The 20,294-nt window shown below is 36.5% G+C and overlaps 1 protein-coding gene across 1 annotated transcript in view; it reads right to left on the bottom strand.

The window, feature by feature from the left end:
• Positions 1–232: 232 nt before the first annotated feature.
• The window catches only part of LOC131045732 ((R)-mandelonitrile lyase-like), a 64,090-nt gene continuing 44,028 nt past the window's right edge, over positions 233–20,294 (bottom strand). Inside the window, exons 3-5 of the mRNA XM_059211875.1 lie at positions 1,383–2,042; positions 395–1,241; positions 233–281 (exon numbers count right to left, since the gene is read on the bottom strand). Coding sequence (XP_059067858.1) covers positions 233–281; positions 395–1,241; positions 1,383–2,042 — 1,556 coding nt within the window. The remainder of the gene's footprint in view (positions 282–394; positions 1,242–1,382; positions 2,043–20,294) is intronic.

Below are 20,294 nucleotides of genomic sequence, written 5' to 3'. Positions count from 1 at the left end.
TTATATTCAAATTAAAACAAACAAAAAATTATGTTCCAAATCAAGAACACCTCCAACAATACACTAAAAACTCCCATTGTAATACTAATTTATTTTAATGGAGTGTTTCAATATTATGAACTTTTCTTTGATTAATATCTTATTACTGACAAAAATGCACCCAATACGTGCTAATGATAAACTCCAATAAGAAAGACTTCTGAAAAAGATGTGAAGAGCAGAAAATTATCTTTTATTCATGTAGAAATCTACGTTCACGTAGAATCTTTACTCCCACATACCTGTAATATCCCAAGTTCTATTAATAAGGTAACTATTAATCCATATTAAATAATCAAAACTAAAAAAAAAATCAATATAATAGAAAAAAATAATATTGGGATATTATGAATACCTTCCAAGCATCATTGTGGTTGCTTGTGGATTGGTTCCAGGAGCATCTTTGAAAGTGGAACCATCAACAACCCTTAGACCAACAACACCTTTGATCCTATACCTCTTGTCAATCACAGAACCAATACCACACCCTCCATGGAAGTGCCAGATGGTGGCGAGATTATCTTTACAAAACTTCCCTATGGCTGCATCGTTTGATGTATTCATGGGTAGAGTTGGCCCAGTGAATCGTAACCCACCTGTGCCATTAGACTTATTATAAGCAAAATTTTGAATAGAATTTGTTTCAAGCATGGCTGCTATTACCTTGAGTCCTTGCACACATTTCTGTAGATCTTTAGGCTTAGAATAGTAGTTATAGCGAACAGAAGGATTTTCTCTAGGATCCTTACTAATTAAGCTTAGATTTCCTCTAGATAAGGGAAATGCTACTTTCTGAAAGATTCCGCCAAGATATTGGTTTATGAAAGTAGAGTTATTCAAATTAACTTTCTGCACAAAGCTACTACCATATATGTAGAGCTGAGAATTCTTCAAAATGCCCACTACTTGTATGGTAGAAAAATTAAGTGGTATAGGAGATTGTACTCCTATTGCTGCAAGGGGATTATCTTGGATTCCTTGACCCACTGACGGTAGATGTTTTAGGATAGATATATTTAATTTTTTGAGATGTTGGGAGGGTCCTATTCCACTTAAGAGCAATAGCTGAGGGCTTCCTAAACTTCCTGCTGACAGAATTACCTCACTGTAATGCGTTGACTCATCAATTAATACCTGATAAGAACCTCCATTAATACCATTAATAGAATTTATGAATTCTACACCACGAGCCTTCAACTTTCCTGCAAAAAGATTTTAGAACATCATATGATGTGGATCCACAAATTTTTTGATAGGGAGTAAAAACACATATAAACTATGAATATCAGTGGCAAACAAAAAGTTATTGACTTTCTGTGTGCGAACAAGATTGATCATCTAACCTGCTGACGATTTGAAAAGAACTCTGGAGGCAGTAGCATTGAGCAGAACAACAATATTATTTGGGTTTGCATACTTCAGCAGATCTGCAGCCGTATGCCTTTTGCCATTGTTATCAAAGGTGGAACCACCTATCTTGGTGCCCTCCAAATGATCCAAAGTATACCCATTGTATGGAAGCACTCCTGCTTCAAGAAGCGCACCTTTTATAGCCGAAGACCAGCGAGAAAGGGGATCTGGTTTAAAGACATTCATTTTCTCCACCCACAGAAACGAATCATTTACCAGTTTCTGATCCCATCCCATGCGCCGAATATATGCCATGCTTGCCCTGCTGTAAAACCCAGCATTGATTGCAGTTCCTCCTCCCAAAACTCTGGCTCTGTCCAGCTGCACTCCATCCTCACTTACAAATCCCTGAGCTATAGACGTATAATTATCTGTTTCTCGCATTGGCTTGCCGAAAGCATCACCGTTCTCAATGTCAGGATTACCATAAGGAGAACCTCCTCTCTCCATTAACAGAACAGTGAAGTTTTGTGAGAGAGTTGCAGCCAGAGGACACCCAGCTGTACCTCCTCCAACGATAATATAATCATATTTCCTTGCAGCTACTTTCTCAGCGTCCACAGTCATAAATGGGTATGGATACGATGGAGCACCTGCAATTTTTTAACGTAATTAATAATTAATGTTAGAATGGACAATTTTGTTAACAATTGATTTTTTTTTTACAGTCCTTTATATTTGGGCAATAATTTTCATAAATTTAATTGTATAGTTTTTTTTGTTATCACTATGTTTAATCGAATTCCAAATCAAATTGATTAAAAAAGGGATGTCAAGAAAGGAGAGAATAGAGTAAGCTTAGGGTGAAAGAAAAGAAAGGAGAAAGTCTAGTTTTGAAAGGAGAGAATGCAGTAAGTTTAGGGTGGAATGAGAGAAAAGAGGATCACTATGATTCTTCCTTTCTTTTTTTTAACCTCTAGTTTCCTCCTTTTTTCCTTTTATCTTAAGTTTTTATTTCATCTTTTCCATCTTCTAGCTCTTGTATCAATTTGTTTCAGGTCTCATTTCTTTCCATCCATTTACTTATTTTGATCTGCCAACATCTTTTATTTTGATTAGCCCGGATGCCGGCCCCAAATCAGGGGCCAACTCTCCATCCCCTACTTTCAGGTTTGATAAGATGATGGTGGTGGAGGAAGTGAGCAGCATCAAGGAGGAAGCCGACTGCAAACTGATGGACTTGGAAAAGAAAGTGGAGGGAATGTTTGAAAACTTGCAGAAAATCATCAGCAGAACGGAGGCCATTGAGAACAAGCTGCAGGACGTCTCCAGGTTTGCTCTCAATGTTATGCACAGCTGAGGACCAAGAGGACGAGGACTAGAGGGACCTCTTCAAATTCTTCACCAAGGAATAGGCAAGGAAGCTCATCCTCAAGAGGAGCCATGGCAAAAAGAAATAGCTGGTTTTTATATGATTTGGGTTTGTGGTTTTTTGAATGGTCTTTAGGAAGCTGTGATTTTGCTGCTTCTCTTTTACAGTTGATTTACCACTGTTTTCTTATATGTACCTGAAACAGCCCACTTGTATTGACTGCTTTTAATATCAAAAATATTTTAAAAAAATAAATATATCTATTTAAAATATCTATATTAATATCAATCTTAAAGATACAATCATAATTTTATCTATCAGAAAGATAAGTAAAGATGTATAACAATGTTATATTGATTTTTCCTGGCAAACTGAAACAAAGATGGTAATTTTCTCTATGAAAAAGAGAAGCAAAGATGTATAAGAATGTAATATTGAAATTTCACAGAAACAACTGTACGAACCAGCTGTTGGTGTCACTGCCTCCATGCTGGAAAAGAATAGGAGGCATGAAATGAGTAGAATCTCCATTCTGGCTCACAAAGCTCCTTCCCTTTCTGCAAACTGGCTTTGCCGTTCATTCCTTTTATAATAGTTGCCCAGCATGTTCTGTATTTAATGCGTGGATGGTCCCTGATACCACTTGGACAATATAAAACTTTTTTTAAAAAATAACAAATTTTTTAAAAGTCAACCATATTTAATGCTTAGATGTTTTAATTATCAAGATAAAATTAAATAATTGATAAATATTTTTTATTAATAAAATACAATTATAGGTTTTGGCTGACTTTTAAAGCTTTGTATTATTTTTTTAAGTTAAAAAAATATTTATACATTACGTATGATGCATGTTAAGAGGTTAGTATTTATTAGTTAAAAATTGAATCAAATAATATTTAATTATTCAAAACTTAATTTTACTCAACAAACTTAGATAAAAATCAACCATTCTTAATACATACACATTTTAATTATAAATGTAAAACTTAAAAGTTCAACAAAAACATTTTATAAAAACTATTTATTTTTTGTTGGTTGACTTTCATTTGTAATTTAATTATTGAAATACTTATCATCATAACATAACCTAATTTTAATTATATCCTTAATATAATTGAAAAACATTGATGGTCATTTTATGTTCTTCTAGGGTTTTGCTTGTTTCTATCTACTATCTATTTTTCTTAGTGTGTTTTATGTCGTGTACCACATTTATTACAAAAGCCTTTAGGTTTATTATGGCCTCACCCAACTTCGGCTCAACAATTGATGTTAGTGTTGGAGCTTTAGTAACTAGCGGTCATGACAACCCCAAACAAATGCCCCAAAAAATTTGTTCCCAAAGTATTTCACAAGCTACGTATTTTGGTACCCCTAATGTTGTTTTGTGTGTTCAAGATTTTGATAGTGCATGTCAATGGCTTGAATAGTTTACTTTCATAAGGTATTTTGAGGGGATGGTTCCACCCAAAAGCATGCTTTGTGACTAGGTTGATAAGACCTAGGCCCCTCATTTGTTCCATATTGATTGCATCTAGAATCTCATCAAAGGATTTTTTTTTTGTTTTCCTTTGTTTAGTCTAATCGTTTGTAGGCCATTCTCCAACATGGGCCTTGGTATGTCTAGTCATCTCTGCTTGTTTTTCAACCATGGTCAAGAGAATTCTCTATCTTTGATAACAAGAAGCTCAAGGTCCCAATTTTGATTGAATTCTCCAGTCTCCCTTTGCCTTGTTGGTTATTTTTGCAAATCATTGCCCAATTCATAACCAAGGTCGTCTATGTTGAACCTAATAGATTTCACCATACACACCCTCAAAAGAGGGTCTATATAGAAGTCGATTTCTCTTGAGACCTCAAAGAGAGTATTAACATTCAAATAGGAGGTCTATGTCACTCGCAACGAGTGCTCTATCTAAATCTACCTAATACTTGTTTTTGGTGGTAGTCTTTAAAGCATGAGATTAAGACCAATTTCCCTTTGGTCTCTCTGTGGGTTAAGACCTCCCCCAAGGAGTATGAACCTTCATTCTTTCGAGGAGGGTTGGACTACAGTTGCTTGAAAAGGAAAGAGTTCCTTGTTTTCTTTGGCTTCTCAAAAGCCATAAGGTTTTGTTGTTTAACAACTACAACCACAACCACAACCATAGTCACAAGCCACTATTTCAAACCCTTCTATGAAGGGGAAAGATTATTTTTCTCCTATAGCTAGTGATGGTTTTGTTCACACTACTTGGGTTCAAACTCCTCAATTTGCCTCGATGTTAACCTCTCAAAAAGACTCTCCCTGCTACTATCACAACCCTTATGGGCATGTAGAGGCTAGAGATGGAGCTCCAAAAAAAGCATAGGGTGTCTTATCATAGCTTCCAAATAGCATCATTTTTTTTGCAAAATAGCTTCTCCTCTCTTGGGGATGAGGATGCAATGCATGAATTCGAATCACGAATAGCATGTCATGGAATGTTTGAAGTCTTTTTAACCTGACCAAGAAGTATTCTATGTGGGATACTTGATAGAAATATACTATTTTAGATGTTTTTTACCTTCAAAAAATTAAAAATTCATTCATTCATGCTTTTTGCTACATGCAAGGTTATTTGGCCAATAGGCTTTGTTTTTGCATCTAATCAAGAGGAAAGGAGGGGAGGTGTTGTCACTCTCCTTGTGCCACATTGGTAGTCCTCTATTGTAACTCTGTAGGAGAAAAAGTGAAACTAAGCCAGCATGCCCCAATCTCACTTTCAATCACACATTTGCGGAATACGAAAGAGCCTAGAGATATCGCACAATTGGCTACTTCTTTTTGTGAAAGAGAGAGCCATGGGATATCTATTAGGATTTCTATTCCCTTGTTGAAATTGAAAGATAAAATGATGCAAGTTCAATCCCTAACCTCAAAATGCAAGTAGGAACTAATGACAAGATTGCAGAATTGAACTTAAATGATGGAAAGCTGTAAACACAAGGATAAGACAAGAATGAAAATGCGTACTCGGAGTTAAAATCTGACTGAAAATGTTCGGGACGGGGGCGCGGGCGCCACTGTCCTGATTCTGCCCCTGAAACTGCTCCGAAAACTGTTGTTTTTGCACTTTGGAAAAAGCTGTCAAAAATGCTGAAAATGCTGTCGGACCAGGGCGCCCAGAAGGGACCAGGGCGCCCAGCGCCCCTGTCCTGGCAGGACCAGGGTGCCCCACGCCCCTGTCCTGGTCTTTTGTTCTGAAATTTGGTGGGAAGGCTGGTCTCAGTCTGCTTCTTCCGGATCTGCAACCTGCGGCGTCGTCCGAGTCCCGAAACCTGCAATAATATCTGAAAAGGGGAAGGGGCGGCTATATAGGGTTTTGCCTTAGTCAAACCCCCGCTTTGGTGATTTCCACCTCCACGAATAGCCAAGTTGTTTTGTAAAATGTATTGTGTGTGCAGACCTAGTGTGTGTGCAAGGTCCAAAATGCAAGAAAGCAAACTAGAGCAACCTAGAAAGTAAACCCTAATTGCTTGTAAATGATGATGCAAATGCTCTAAATCAAGATGCAATGTGATCTAAAGCATGAATAAATCATATATATCAAAGCTTATGTAAGGACATGAAAACAATATGAAATCATACCCAACCCTCAAGGGAGGAGTACAAGCCAATCTTCAGTCGGTAATCTCCTATTGTTCTTCAATGTCTTCCAAGCCCTAAATGGATGAATGAATGAATTTGATAGATGCTTGATAGAGTGATGTTGAATGTTGTTGAAGTCTTCAAAGATTTGCTCTTTCGCTGCCTATGAAGTTCCTGGAAACCAAAAATCGGATCCCTTCAAATGAGGAAAGAGAGCTTTTATGTATGAAACCCTAGGTCGTAAATTCGTATTTTGGCCGACCTAGAGATTGAATATCCCGCCAATTTCTTGGGGTTAAGCTTTATTTTATGATTGGATCGTGCTCCCAAAATTTCGGGAAAAATGTCCGGGACCATGTTGCATGGGCGCCATGGTCCCAACAACTTTTCACCAAATTTTCAGGGCCGTCAGATATGATGATTTTAGAGAGAATCCCAAAGTTACAGGTGTTTTCGAGATGTTTTGACCCCCGAAATCAAGCCCCCAAGTTCAAAATAGGACCTAATTAGGGTTTTTGATTAAATGATGTATTGGAAGAATAAAATGAAAGGGGCACACTTTAATGAAAGGGCCCAACTTTATGATATGGGAGATGATAAAATAGGACCTTAGACCTAATTAATTTAATTAATTAAGTGCTAAAGGGGAAATGCAATGCAAAATGCAAAATGCGCCAAGACGGGTGCTAAACTAGGTGTGAAATTGTACCACCCTAGCAAGTGCGTACAATTTACGACGCTACATTTAGCCCCCACTTTAGCGGTCATATGAACACTACGTGCATATGCAAGCTAAAGTACAGAAAAGTAAACATTATTTGAAAAAGGATATATCCATAAGTCTGTCGAACGAAGCCCCCAGCGGTATCTGCAGTACACAGTTAGGAACCGCACCCTACAAAACCACATGTTAGATCACAAAATCACCTAATGCTTACTAAGGAAGGTGATGAAAATTCGAGGGTAGCTATATGCCCCCCCCTGTTTCGGCTTGCTAATTTTAGTGAGTTGAAACAGGGTATCATGTTTACCACTTCGAATTGTTAAAGAAAATTGATGACAAATGCTCACAAGAATATTTGATATGAGATCAAAAACTAATGGAGAATCATTTGGTACGAAAGAGGACTAAATCTCAATTCCAACACAACAAAGAGTGTGAGGATTTGAGAGTTCTCTAACACAAGATGAAGGATGTAAATGGAAACAAAATGCAAAGAGAAGAAAAGAAAGGAAAAAAGAATGAATACACATATTGGTGATCTATGAGAAGAATAGTGAGAGAGAAAACATGGACTTCTCGCCCCTAGATCTTGTCTAGGTGATCCATGGGAAAAGGACATGGAAAACTAGCCCCTAGAGTCTGTCTAGGTGATCCATGTAAGGGAGGAGAGTGAGAAAGTCTAGCCTTATGCCGCTAGTTCCACTCAACCTCGTGCCTGTGTGTGTAAGTGAGGTTAGAAGCATCTCATAGGAGTCTATGCCCGAGTATGCTACAACCTGTATATGTATAGTACAAAAAGGTGACATCTCGCTCTAAGAGTTTGTGCTCTGGTTTCGAGAATGACCCATTGCTCAAAAAGTGTAATGTTTATGTCATAAGAAAAGTAGAACAAGGATACCTACCTTCATCATAAAAGAAGATACCCCAAAAATGCAACAATGTCATAGATCCAAGCAAGAGGGTTTTGCCCTCTTTAAGCAAGAATAAGATAGTTGAAAAGGGATATCTTGTAGTATGTGTAAAGGAGATCCTTAGAGGAGAAGAGATCTTTGTACAAAAGACACCTATCCCCAAGAGGAATTGTCTTAGACAAATATAACATCTTTTAGAATAAGACAAAGAAGAGAATAAGAATGCAATACTTCCTTCTTTTGCGAGGTGAAAGTGATTCTTAATGAAGGATGACGCTCTTTTTAACACAATTAGGAGAGTGAATTCATTATGGATGTATTTTACCAAGTGCAAAAGAGGTTGTAGTCAAGGACTTACACCTCTTGTAAGAGAGAATCCTTGAACAAACAACAACAAATGCATACAAGGAATAGCATCAAGTAATAAATTTCACACCATCCACGAAATAGGAAAAAGTGGATCCTTAGATAAAAATAAGGAAAGATCATTGCCTCAATGAGGACTTACACAATCTTCTAGGAAGAGATTTGGACATAAACAAAATAAGAGATGTATGAAATCACTCTTGTCCCCATAGGAACAAGAAAATTAGGCTATTATGTTGCTTCAAAAATATGATTGCACTTGAAATTGTACCATCATGAATGACAATGAGCCCCCAGTAAATGAGCTACCAATGTCACATAATGATGAGCAACATAACAGCCATTAATGTTATTTAAAGACATGATAGATTGAATGAGGTATTTGAATATGACATGCTAAATGCTCAACTATAAGTGAGATCAAAAACATGTATAAAGTGATAAAAATTGAAGAAGAAAAGTCACAAGAAATCTTAGAAGAGGAATGAGTGTAATTTATTAGAGCCTTATCCCTAGAGGAAAGGACTTTATGATGAATAGGAGATAAAGATTCATAAGTGGATTTAGAAATTTGAGGGGAGTCATAAAGAGATTTGTTCATTGCCAAGATTTCCTTATGAGGGGAATGAGAGTTGATAGAAGTAGAAGATGATTTAGTTGAAGTGAGATCATCATCACTACTAAATATAGCATTCACATTGAGAGATGGTCTTTTAGATGCTTTAGTGCGTTTGCAGGGATTATAGCCGAGTCCAAAGGCATAATTGTGAAAATTAGTCTCTAGAGGAACTTTTATCCCTTGTTCATGAGGGCCACAACCATTTCCATGATACCCATGCTTAGCAAAAATGCGAAAACCACGACCATAACGATCAGCCATTTCAGGAAGAGAAGGTGGTTTTTCATAAGACAAAGAATCAAACTCTTCATAATTAGAGGTGTGAGGAGAAGAAGTTTGAGAAGCGGCCACAAAATTATTGCTCATAGGTTCAGGTAAGATTGATTTATTTTTAGTGTCTTCCTTCTCTTTACCTTTAAGCTCTCTAGGAGGAACCCTATACTCACCTACAAAGGTGGGATTAAAATCAAGAGATCCCCAATCGTCTTCTGCGAGAACCTTCTCAGCATCAAAAGCCTTTTCATGTGTAGATTCAAGTTGAGAAGAATCTTCTTCAGGAACTTCAGACTCATCCAAACAATTTTGATTATTAGAGGGTGATGATCCATCCATAGGTATCTTGTTTAACGAGTCATCACTAGAAGAGGAAGGCTTAGAAGAACTCCCTTTGGAAGTAGATGTTTGCAAACAAGCCTAAAGATTAGTATCACCTATCAAGGTATATGTCTTATTGTTATAAATGAATTTAACTTGTCTATGCAATGTAGAGGGGATAGCTTGCATACTGTGAATCCAAGGTCTCCCTAATAACAAGTTGTATGTTAGATTTCCCGACATAACATGGATAGGAGTGGGCAAAGTAACAGGTCCCACTGTGATGGGTAAGGTGATAATACCTAATGAAGACTTAGCCACATTATCAAAGCCTCGAATGGGACGAGAGTCAGGCTCAATAAGGGATGTATCCACATTCATCTTATGCAATAGATTGATGCTACACACATTAAGGCCAGAGCCATTATCTACCAATGTTCGTCTTATAGCAGTGTCATTTATGATAACCACAATCATCAAGGGATCAAATTGTTGTTGAATTTCACTAGTAGGCAACTCATCTTGGGTGAACACAATTTGAGCTTTAGGATTCATCACAGAGTTAACCAAAGACACTATATTACTAGATGTATTAGGTGGAGGAACATTCAAATCTTTCAAGGCATCTTGTAACATTCCATGATGAGCAGAAGAAGTTTGTATCAAATCCCAAAGAGATATCTTAGCAGGGGTAGCTTTAAGTTGTTCAATAGGATCATATTCCTTACCAAGAACTTGTGAAATACGTGGAGCTTGAGGAAGAATAGGTTGGGAAGGAGGAAGTGAAGTTGGGATAACTGGAGGAGGATTAGGTTGCCTATTGTTTCTAGTATTATAAGTATGGGCAATTGCATGATAACTCTCTCTAGTCAATTGCTTAGCATACTCATAAGGGCTCTTAGAAGAATAACCTCCTTGCACAGTAATAATAGGTTTCTTAGGAGTGCAAAAAGAATCATTAGCATAACCACCTTGAACCACTAAGATAGGCTTATTTAAAGGTTGAGAATTTTGAGAAGGATAAGCACCTTGGACAGTGAAGAGAGGTTTGTTAGGTGTTTCATTCACATGTATCAAATTGATTGAGGATGGTTTAGGAGAAAGCACAAAAGTGTTGGAAGAATTATTGATAGTCTTCTCTTGCACCAAAATCTCATCACGGATTAAATCAATTTTAGGAGAGAGACAAGGGGTAGGCATTGATGTTCTAGTAGGAAGAGGAAAGGTCATATCATCCTCTATCATCAAATGATCTACATGGGGAATGAACTCTCTAGGAGAAGGATCAATACTACTCTCTAAAGTCTCACTTTTGAGAGGGAGATCTCTGAAAGAAATGTTAACCATCTTGCTTTGAACTAGGGTTTCCTTATGAGTAGAACCAAGTTGAGGAGAGGGAGATGCTTTATTTTTAGAGGGAGAATAATTGATATTCAAGGAAGGTGAGAAACTATCAAGGGAGAGAGAATAATCTACACCTTCTTCTAATGGTTCATCCCAAATAGTGAGGTTGTTGAAAGGAATGTTTGAAGTATTGTCAATTTCGGGAGAGGAGATAACATTGTTTATTAATTCCTCATCCTTAGGAGGGAGAGAATCAATAGATGTGTTAAACTCATCCTCTTTCCTCAAAATATTTTCAATATGATCTTTAGGGGAGAGAGAATTAAGGAAATTGCTTATTATTTCATCTTCTTTCTCTAAGGGATGCTTATGGGTAAGACAAACTTTAGGAGAAGGGTAAGCATTTATCATTAATTCATCATCTCTAGTGGGAATTTTGTTGGAAAAGGAAATACCATCACTAGGAAATGTAGGGATAATGTCATTTTCTTGCACAAAAGGATCCTCATGAAGGGAGTGTTTTTTAGGAGGAACATGAACATATTTCTCCAAAGATTCATGCTTAGGAAGGAGATCTTTGAAACAAGTGTTCATAACCTCTTGTTGCACTAACATGCCCCCATTGGAAGGACCAACTTTAGGAGAAAATAATTCAATGTCCATCAATACCTTTTCACCTAGAGAGGCATCATGGAGGGAAGGTGAAGTAACATTAAGAAAGGTGTTTATGATATTATTCTCTTCCTCTAGGATAGCTAAATAGGAAGGGCACATTTTAGGAGAATTGTCAAGATCACTCTTAAAGTCTTCATCCTTAGAGCATGGGAGAGTCTCAAAGGGATTGGTAGCAACTCTTTTAGGCACTAAAATGTTTTTATAGATCGGGGGAGGTTCCCTAGGAGAAGGAAAAATTGAAACAAGGGAAGCTAACCCATTATCACATCTATGAAATGAATGCATCATGACAACAATTTTCCTCTTTCAAATGATAACACATGCAAATAGAAGGAAATGTTTAATTTTAACCAATGAAAGCACTTAGAATGTAGATTTAGAAAATGAAATTTATGATTCAAATGAGTTCCTAAATTAGATTTGAAATTATTGATCCCAATTAAGCTATCCACAAGTTCAACTTTGAATTGAAAAATTAGGGTTTTAGCAAAAATTTCTTCTAAATTTTTTGAATCTTGCAAGAAATTAAAACTTTTAAATACAAATTTGAATTTGAAAACACTCAAATTTGAAAACATAAATCAGAATTAGAGAAGATTGGAGTTCACGTCGGGTTCACCAAAATGTGTAGGAGAAAAAGTGAAACTAAGCAAGCATGCCCCAATCTCACTTTCAATCACACATTTGCAGAATACGAAAGAGCCTAGAGATATCGCACAATTGGCTACTTCTTTTTGTGAAAGAGAGAGCCACGGGATATCTATTAGGATTTCTATTCCCTTGTTGAAATTGAAAGATAAAATGATGCAAGTTCAATCCCTAACCTCAAAATGCAAGTAGGAACTAATGACAAGATTGCAGAATTGAACTTAAATGATGGAAAGCTGTAAACACAAGGATAAGACAAGAATGAAAATGCGTACCCGGAGTTAAAATCTGACTGAAAATGTTCAGGACGGGGGCGCGAGCGCCACTGTCCTGATTCTGCCCCTGAAACTGCTCCGGAAACTGCTGTTTTTGCACTTTGGAAAAAGCTGTCAAAAATGCTAAAAATGCTGTCGGACCAGGGCGCCCAGAAGGGACCAGGGCGCCCAGCGCCCCTGTCCTGGCAGGACCAGGGCGCCCCACGCCCCTGTCCTGGTCTTTTGTTCTGAAATTTGGTGGGAAGGCCAATCTCAGTCTGCTTCTTCCAGATCTGCAACCTGCGGTGTCGTCCGAGTCCCGAAACCTGCAATAATATCTGAAAAGGGGAAGGGGCGGCTATATAGGGTTTTGCCTTAGTCAAACCCCCGCTTTGGTGATTTCCACCTCCACGAATAGCCAAGTTGTTTTGTAAAATGTATTGTGTGTGCAGACCTAGTGTGTGTGCAAGGTCCAAAATGCAAGAAAGCAAACTAGAGCAACCTAGAAAGTAAACCCTAATTGCTTGTAAATGATGATGCAAATGCTCTAAATCAAGATGTAATGTGATCTAAAGCATGAATAAATGATATATCAAAGCTTATGTAAGGACATGAAAACAATATGAAATCATACCCAACCCTCAAGGGAGGAGTACAAGCCAATCTTCAGTCGGTAATCTCCTATTGTTCTTCAATGTCTTCCAAGCCCTAAATGGATGAATGAATGAATTTGATAGATGCTTGATAGAGTGATGTTGAATGTTGTTGAAGTCTTCAAAGATTTTCTCTTTCGCTGCCTATGAAGTTCCTGGAAACCAAAAATCGGATCCCTTCAAATGAGGAAAGAGAGCTTTTATGTATGAAACCCTAGGTCGTAAATTCGTATTTTGGCCGACCTAGAGATTGAATATCCCGCCAATTTCTTGGGGTTAAGCTTTATTTTATGATTGGATCGTGCTCCCAAAATTTCGGGAAAAATGTCCGGGACCATGTTGCATGGGCGCCATGGTCCCAACAACTTTTCACCAAATTTTCAGGGCCGTCAGATATGATGATTTTAGAGAGAATCCCAAAGTTACAGGTGTTTTCGAGATGTTTTGACCCCCGAAATCAAGCCTCCAAGTTCAAAATAGGACCTAATTAGGGTTTTTGATTAAATGATGTATTGGAAGAATAAAATGAAAGGGGCACACTTTAATGAAAGGGCCCAACTTTATGATATGGGAGATGATAAAATAGGACCTTAGACCTAATTAATTTAATTAATTAAGTGCTAAAGGGGAAATGCAATGCAAAATGCAAAATGCGCCAAGGCGGGTGCTAAACTAGGTGTGAAATTGTACCACCCTAGCAAGTGCGTACAATTTACGACGCTACAGTAACTTCTAGGTTCGATGCTATTGAGTGGCTAGTTTGGATCCTTATGTCACTAGACAATCATTCCTTCAGGATCATTAATGTTTATGCTCCTAATGATGCTATTGAGAAATTTTTTTAATGGCAAGTAGATTTCATATTCATTACTAACAGCTACTTGGGTGTTGTGTGGTGATTTTAACAGTGGTTGAGGTTGTCTCTAACAAAGAAGGTTTAATTCCCTTTCGTTGGACAACTGGTAAGAGGGAAGCATGGTTTTAGATGCATAATAAATTGGGGCTCTTTGATCACAACATTAACCGCTATCGTACCCATGGTGTTTGGCATATGTGAAGCAATTTTCAAGCCAATTTTAGTTAATAGAGTTTTTAAATGGCTTAATTGTGATATGATGATGGCACAATCTTTTTTCTCTTTTGGGGATTTTCAAGACATCTCATTTTTACCTCTTTGTGAGGTTACTCTCTCGGACTACTATCCTATCAAGTTCAACATTGAATGAAAACTGGGTCATGTACGACCATCCAAGACTCGGTTTTTATTAAACACTTCTTTGTTGAGTCTGTTGAAAAACAATATAAAACATATAGTGAAAATATGCTGATAATTTTATGCAACCAAATAAACAGATAACAATAAATTTCAAATGGTAATGGATAACAAAATAATGCAAACCGTAACACAAGAATTTACATGGAGAAACCCTTTTGGGAAAAAAATCCTCCACAAAGAGACCCAAGGCTTATATTAATCCTTCAAAAGAGTTACATCAATGCAACTTCTCTCTCTGAAATTGTACAACACTTTGCTTCTGTGAATAACTTCTATTTCTTTCAATTCAAGCACTATAATAAATAGGCATGAAAGAAACCATAAATCATAAATGGTTTCAAAAATCACTTATGCATAAATCATAAAAATGATAGAAAGCTTCCTCTTTCAACTTGTGTTTTTTATCCATCTTTTGAAAGATTTTATTTATCTTAGCAAGATTTCATTTATTTTTCCCCTTTTTCATGATTTTACTATTTTGACAATTAAAAAATATCTTTGCAAATTATCAAAATTGCATTTAGCAACTTTCATGACAACTAAAAGATAATTACAATTTTCCAATTAATTTTTTAATTCAAAAATAGAAACAACAAGGTTGAGACATTTCTCAATGGAGTCAACAGCCCATGATAGCCCACATTTAGCAAGGTTTGAGTTTAGAGGGCCATCCAACTCGGCAAGTTGGGTGCACTACTTGGTGGAATGGTGTCATTCAATGTATAGATTTATTTCTACAGATTTATGGTCGACGCCTGTACATATACATGTGTTGGTTATAGGAGGTTACCACTCTGAATCTCTATTATGCCATGAAACTACTTGTTTCCAATCGTTTCTCTCCAACCTTGTAGGTTAGGGTTTCTCATCTTTGTCATCGGAAGAAGATTGCCAATAGACATTCTACCTGTAGTGCCCAAATCAAAGCTAGGCTTCATTAGCTTAAGGTTGGGGATCATGCTTCCGAGGGATTCTTCTTCTATCTTTGAGAATGTCACTCTATGCCAAGCATTAAGAGAATTAATGAATGTAATACAGTTCTCTCCGAGCTACTAGATATTCTCCAAGTGTTTGCTTGCCATTATGAGAAAGTCTTCACTACTCAAGAGGTCATACCTAAGAAATATGAGACTCTACAAGAGAACCTAAATGTTGTTCCCTCTTATCTCTCTAAAGCCCAAAAGGTTTTCTCTGATCAATTACTCACCATTGAGGACCATAAGGAAGTTGCATCTTCCACGGTGCAATTGCTTGTCTTGATAAATTTACAAATATTTATGGCCTTATGTTGGACCTAATTTGCATAAGGTCCACCTAGAAGCCTTTCACTCTCAGTCTCTTATTAAATTAATGAACAAAGGGAACATCAAATTTATACCCAAGGCAAGTGAACCTGAATACATTTGCAACTATTGACCTATTACCCTACTTAATGTCTTGTTTATGATTATTGCCAAGTTTGTGGCTCTCAAGATTCGTTAGATCTTCTTGCACATATTGTCTACCTTGATTAGAGTGGTTTCATTAAATATAGATTCATTCTAGACAACACCATTACAATGTGGGAAGGTATGGAATGGTCCCATCAATCTAAGTAAAGTGGCATCTTTGTCAAGATTGAATTTTTCAAATCTTATGATCAAATAGAATAGCCCTTCATTCTCACCATGTTGGGTGCTCTTAGTTTCTACCCACAGTTCATCCAGTCTATTAAAATGCTATTTGGGGATGCATCTTCTTATATCACCATCAATACCTACCAATATTTAGCCTTTGGTCTATTTAGATCTATTTGCCAGGGTTGTCCTTTGGCTCCTTCCTTGTATGTTCTACTTGTTGAGGGCTTTAGGTATTTGCTTGCTAACTATATCTCCATTAGGCGAGTTAGGGGAATCTCTCATGTTTGAGTAAACTTTACAACTTATCAATGGCCATTTTGTAGATCTCTTTTCTTACACTCATTGAAGATGAGCATAATTTTCAAGAGGCTCTTTAGTGTCTTAACACTTTCTTTTTGTCTTCTGGGTAGGCAATTCAAGAGCACAAAACCCCACTGGATGCTCTAGTTTTGGTGGAAGTGGATAGGTTATGGGAAAATATTTCAATTTCTAGGTATCACTTTTTCTTTCTAGGGCTCTGTTGCAGACCTCTATAATGTAGTTCTTGCCTAAATTAAAAAAAAAGTTGGCTTACTGGGTCACTAAGCCACTTTATTTAGCTAGGAAATTTTAGTTCTTCTATAAGATTTTTGTAGCCACCCATGTTTATTACTCATCATGGTAGGCTCCTTCTAAAGGTTCTTACAATAAGCTTGAAAATATTCTCAAAGATTTTTTATGGGCCTCTTCAGCTGATCACCATGGCATTGATATAGTAGCTTGGGAGTTCTATTGTATCTCATGTGAGTCTAGTGGACTCAAGTTTCTTTCCAAATAGAAGCTAGGTCTCACTTTATTTTCTAAATAGATTATTTGTGCAATTTCTTGCAATGAGACTTGAAAAATTCTTTTCTAACAGTATATTTCTTTAGGGTTTCTTGCTAATAGACCTTCTTGGAAGAGGATTGACTTTCAAACCCTTCTCATTATGGACGATGTCATTCATATTGAAGGCACTTTCATTGCCAAAAGCATCTGGCATGCTTGGGAAGTTGTGAAACCCTAACCTTGGGAAGTTGTGAGTATGGATAAGCGTAATTGGTTTGAATATTTAATTTTGAATGATATATTAGAATGAAGCCAGTGATGTATTTCTAAGATCTTAATGGGGAAAATTTTGATAAAGGATGATTATAAAGTTGGTTTATTACAATATTTTGTATTATTTTTCTTTTTTAGTTTGCACTATGTGATATTTTTCATCATCAAGATGAAAGAACTGGTTAGAGAGCAAAAATGAGATGATAGTTGTAGACTTAAGAGAACAAATAGAGTTGGGGTGGAGGATATAAGGGTTCAGAAGAAAGGGAAGGGAAAGGTTCAAAGAGACTAAAGGTAAAACAAAAAAATAACTTAAATTAAATGACAACAAATAACATAGGAGCACATGCTAATTAATAATAGGATAACAAATAAAACTACAACTTAACAAAAATATCAGATAAATAAAATAAATAGATAAGAAAAAAAAAGGAAAAATGTCATCCACAAAAAAATAAAATAAAAAGGTGTGTGTTAACAATAAGCAAAAAAACTATAAACAAAAAAGAGTAACCTAAAATTACAATAAGGACAATAAAACAAAAATTGACAAAGGCAAAAGGCCATTAATAAACAAGTCCAAGAGAGAGAACAATAATCTTAATAAAAAGAACAAGAACAAAAGAATAAATGAATAGTTTAAGTCAAAGTGTGCTTTAAAAAAATGTCAATGGGCCCTTGGTCTACTAGTGAAGTTGAATGGCTCCAAATGAACCCACCAAGGATCAAAATGTTACAAGTAAACAAAAAAATAGAATGAAAATTAAAAAACAATAAAAACAACAAGGAGGCATGGAACTACCAAAACAAGAAAGATGAAAATTTAAGGGGAGAGGTGGCAAAGACAAAGCCTCTTTTAAGAAAATTAAAGGTAAGCCGGTCAAGATGGGTGCTAGAGAGGTTAACTACAAGTTTGTCCTCCCAATCATGGATAGAGTGGATAGTGTGCTTGCTACTAATTGTGTGAGAAGATAGGGGAGAGGACCTGGGCATGTTCCAATGAAAACTACCCATAGTTGTTAAAAGCAACTAATCGTGTGATGCCACATCAGCTGCACAATTATGTGTCTCCCTTTTGCATGACCATTGGTCTCACCTTTTTTGGGGGTTGTTTTAGACACCTTGGCAAAAAGCAGGCTGATGTGGCATCATATTTGATGATGTGGCCCTGAAACCTTAGTTATAAGTAGAGGACTTACCAAGTAATCTGCTGTAAAAAAAAATTAGAGAGATTTGAAATTTCCATATAGAATTTTGTGAAGCACAAAATTAAAGTACTGAAGTATTGGATTCCCTCCCCTAAATGACGATGAAGACTAATATGGTTAATGTCCCAGGAAGATGTGGAAGGTAGGTCTACAGTAGGAAAGGAGTCGTCAGGTGGAGCTAAGGAAAGTGAATCCAAAGAAGAGGCGGTTTGGATTAGGTGGCAAGGAGGAGCAAGATGTGATGTAATGTCACAATGAATGGCGAGAGACCCTGTCAAAGGCAGCTTGATGTGTGTGGCCTGCTTGACAGTGTCTATACAGCTGACAAAATGGCTGCTAAGTTTTATATTTGAACACTTTTAATAAAGAACAAATAGACCATTTTTTCAGTTGTATAGCCATTTCGCAAAGGAATTAGAAGGTTGAGAAGGCTTCGAATGTACACTTGAGGGTGAGTCGTCGTTAATGTAAATCAACTCAGTAGAAAAGGAAAGTTGAGAGTGTGCAGAGGTTTGAAGCGTACCTGGAAAGTTCCCTACGAGCTTTGTAGACTAGATTCGCAAATTTCTTCTTCTATCTCCATTTAACACTCTCCTTTGATCACTTTAGCTCTTGCTTGAGATGCTGTGTCGAGAAGAACCCACAGATCTGGGCGTAGAGAAGAATATAGCTCTAGGTGTAGCCGAAGAAAGATTCGTAAAGCTGATCAATGCAAGCTCTGGTCGATTTTCATTTTGTTTTTCTTGTTTACTTGTAACATTTGTCCTTGTTTTCTATTTTAACTCATTACAGCTCTATATTCTTTATTTTAATTATTAGCATAGGTTAGTTTAATATCTTGTGCATTATTAGACAGAGGTTCTTTGTATTTTGTTTTTTAAGTGGTTTTGGATGATTTTTATTTTTATTTCTTTTTCTTTTTCTTTTTCTTTCTTCTTCTTCTTCTTCTTTTTCTTTTTTTTTTTTTTTTTTTTAAATTTTTTATTTATGTTCTTTTCTTCTTTTTTTTAAATCACTTTGATTTATATTATTCATTTATTCTTTTCTTTTTGTTCTTTTTATTAACATTATTATTTTATCTCTTGAACTTGTTTATTAATGGTCTTTTGTATTTGTCATTTTCAATTTTATTACACTTATTGTTACAATTTTTTATTTTTTTTGCTTATTGTTAACACATACACACACCTTTCTTATTTTTATTTTTTGTGGATGACATTTTTTCTTTTTGTCTCATCTATTTATTTTATTTAGCTTATATTTTTGTTAAGTCGTGGTTTATTTGCTATCCTATTATTAACTAGCATGCGATCCATATGCACTTAAAGAGCATTGCTTCTTGCATCTCATTCACTAAGGAAGTAGGATTTGATAATGAACTCCCCATCCTTGACATTTTACTCATGAAGAAGGAGGATGGATTCTTAGCCCATCAAGTCTATCACAATGCTACCCACACTAACCTTTACCTTCACTCTTCATGTCACCACCACCCTTCTAAGAAAGTTGGTGCCCTCAAAACCTTGGCCTCTAGAGCCTTTTTAATTTGTGATGATGAAAATATTGACCATGAAATTACCCACCTTACCCATGTCTTCAAACCAAATGGCTACAAGAGAAAACACATTGCTAGAGGTATAATTAAGCATATCAAATCTTGGCCACATCCAAACATGAATTCGTTTACTCCTCCCTTCACCTATCCCCTTCTCCATAGCCTCTCTCCCTTATGTTGAAGGACTCTTCAACAAGATATCCAAGATCCTTCTTAAAAGAGGTCTCCATTGCTCCTTCAAGCCCATTTGCACTCCTTAAAGTAGGTGTCTACAAGTTAGCTTGTTTTTGTGGCCTCCTCTCAATTAACAAAATAGGCTACTCCATTAAGATGAGAATCAAAGAGCATTGTGCAACATTAGACATGAGTTGATGCTTAAATAAGCCCTTCCTAA

This window comes from Cryptomeria japonica, chromosome 9 (assembly GCF_030272615.1).
Source record: "Cryptomeria japonica chromosome 9, Sugi_1.0, whole genome shotgun sequence".
NCBI classification, from domain to species: Eukaryota; Viridiplantae; Streptophyta; class Pinopsida; order Cupressales; family Cupressaceae; genus Cryptomeria; species Cryptomeria japonica.
The sequence above is the reverse complement of the archived record's forward strand: the minus strand, read 5'-3'. Positions and strand labels throughout refer to the sequence as shown.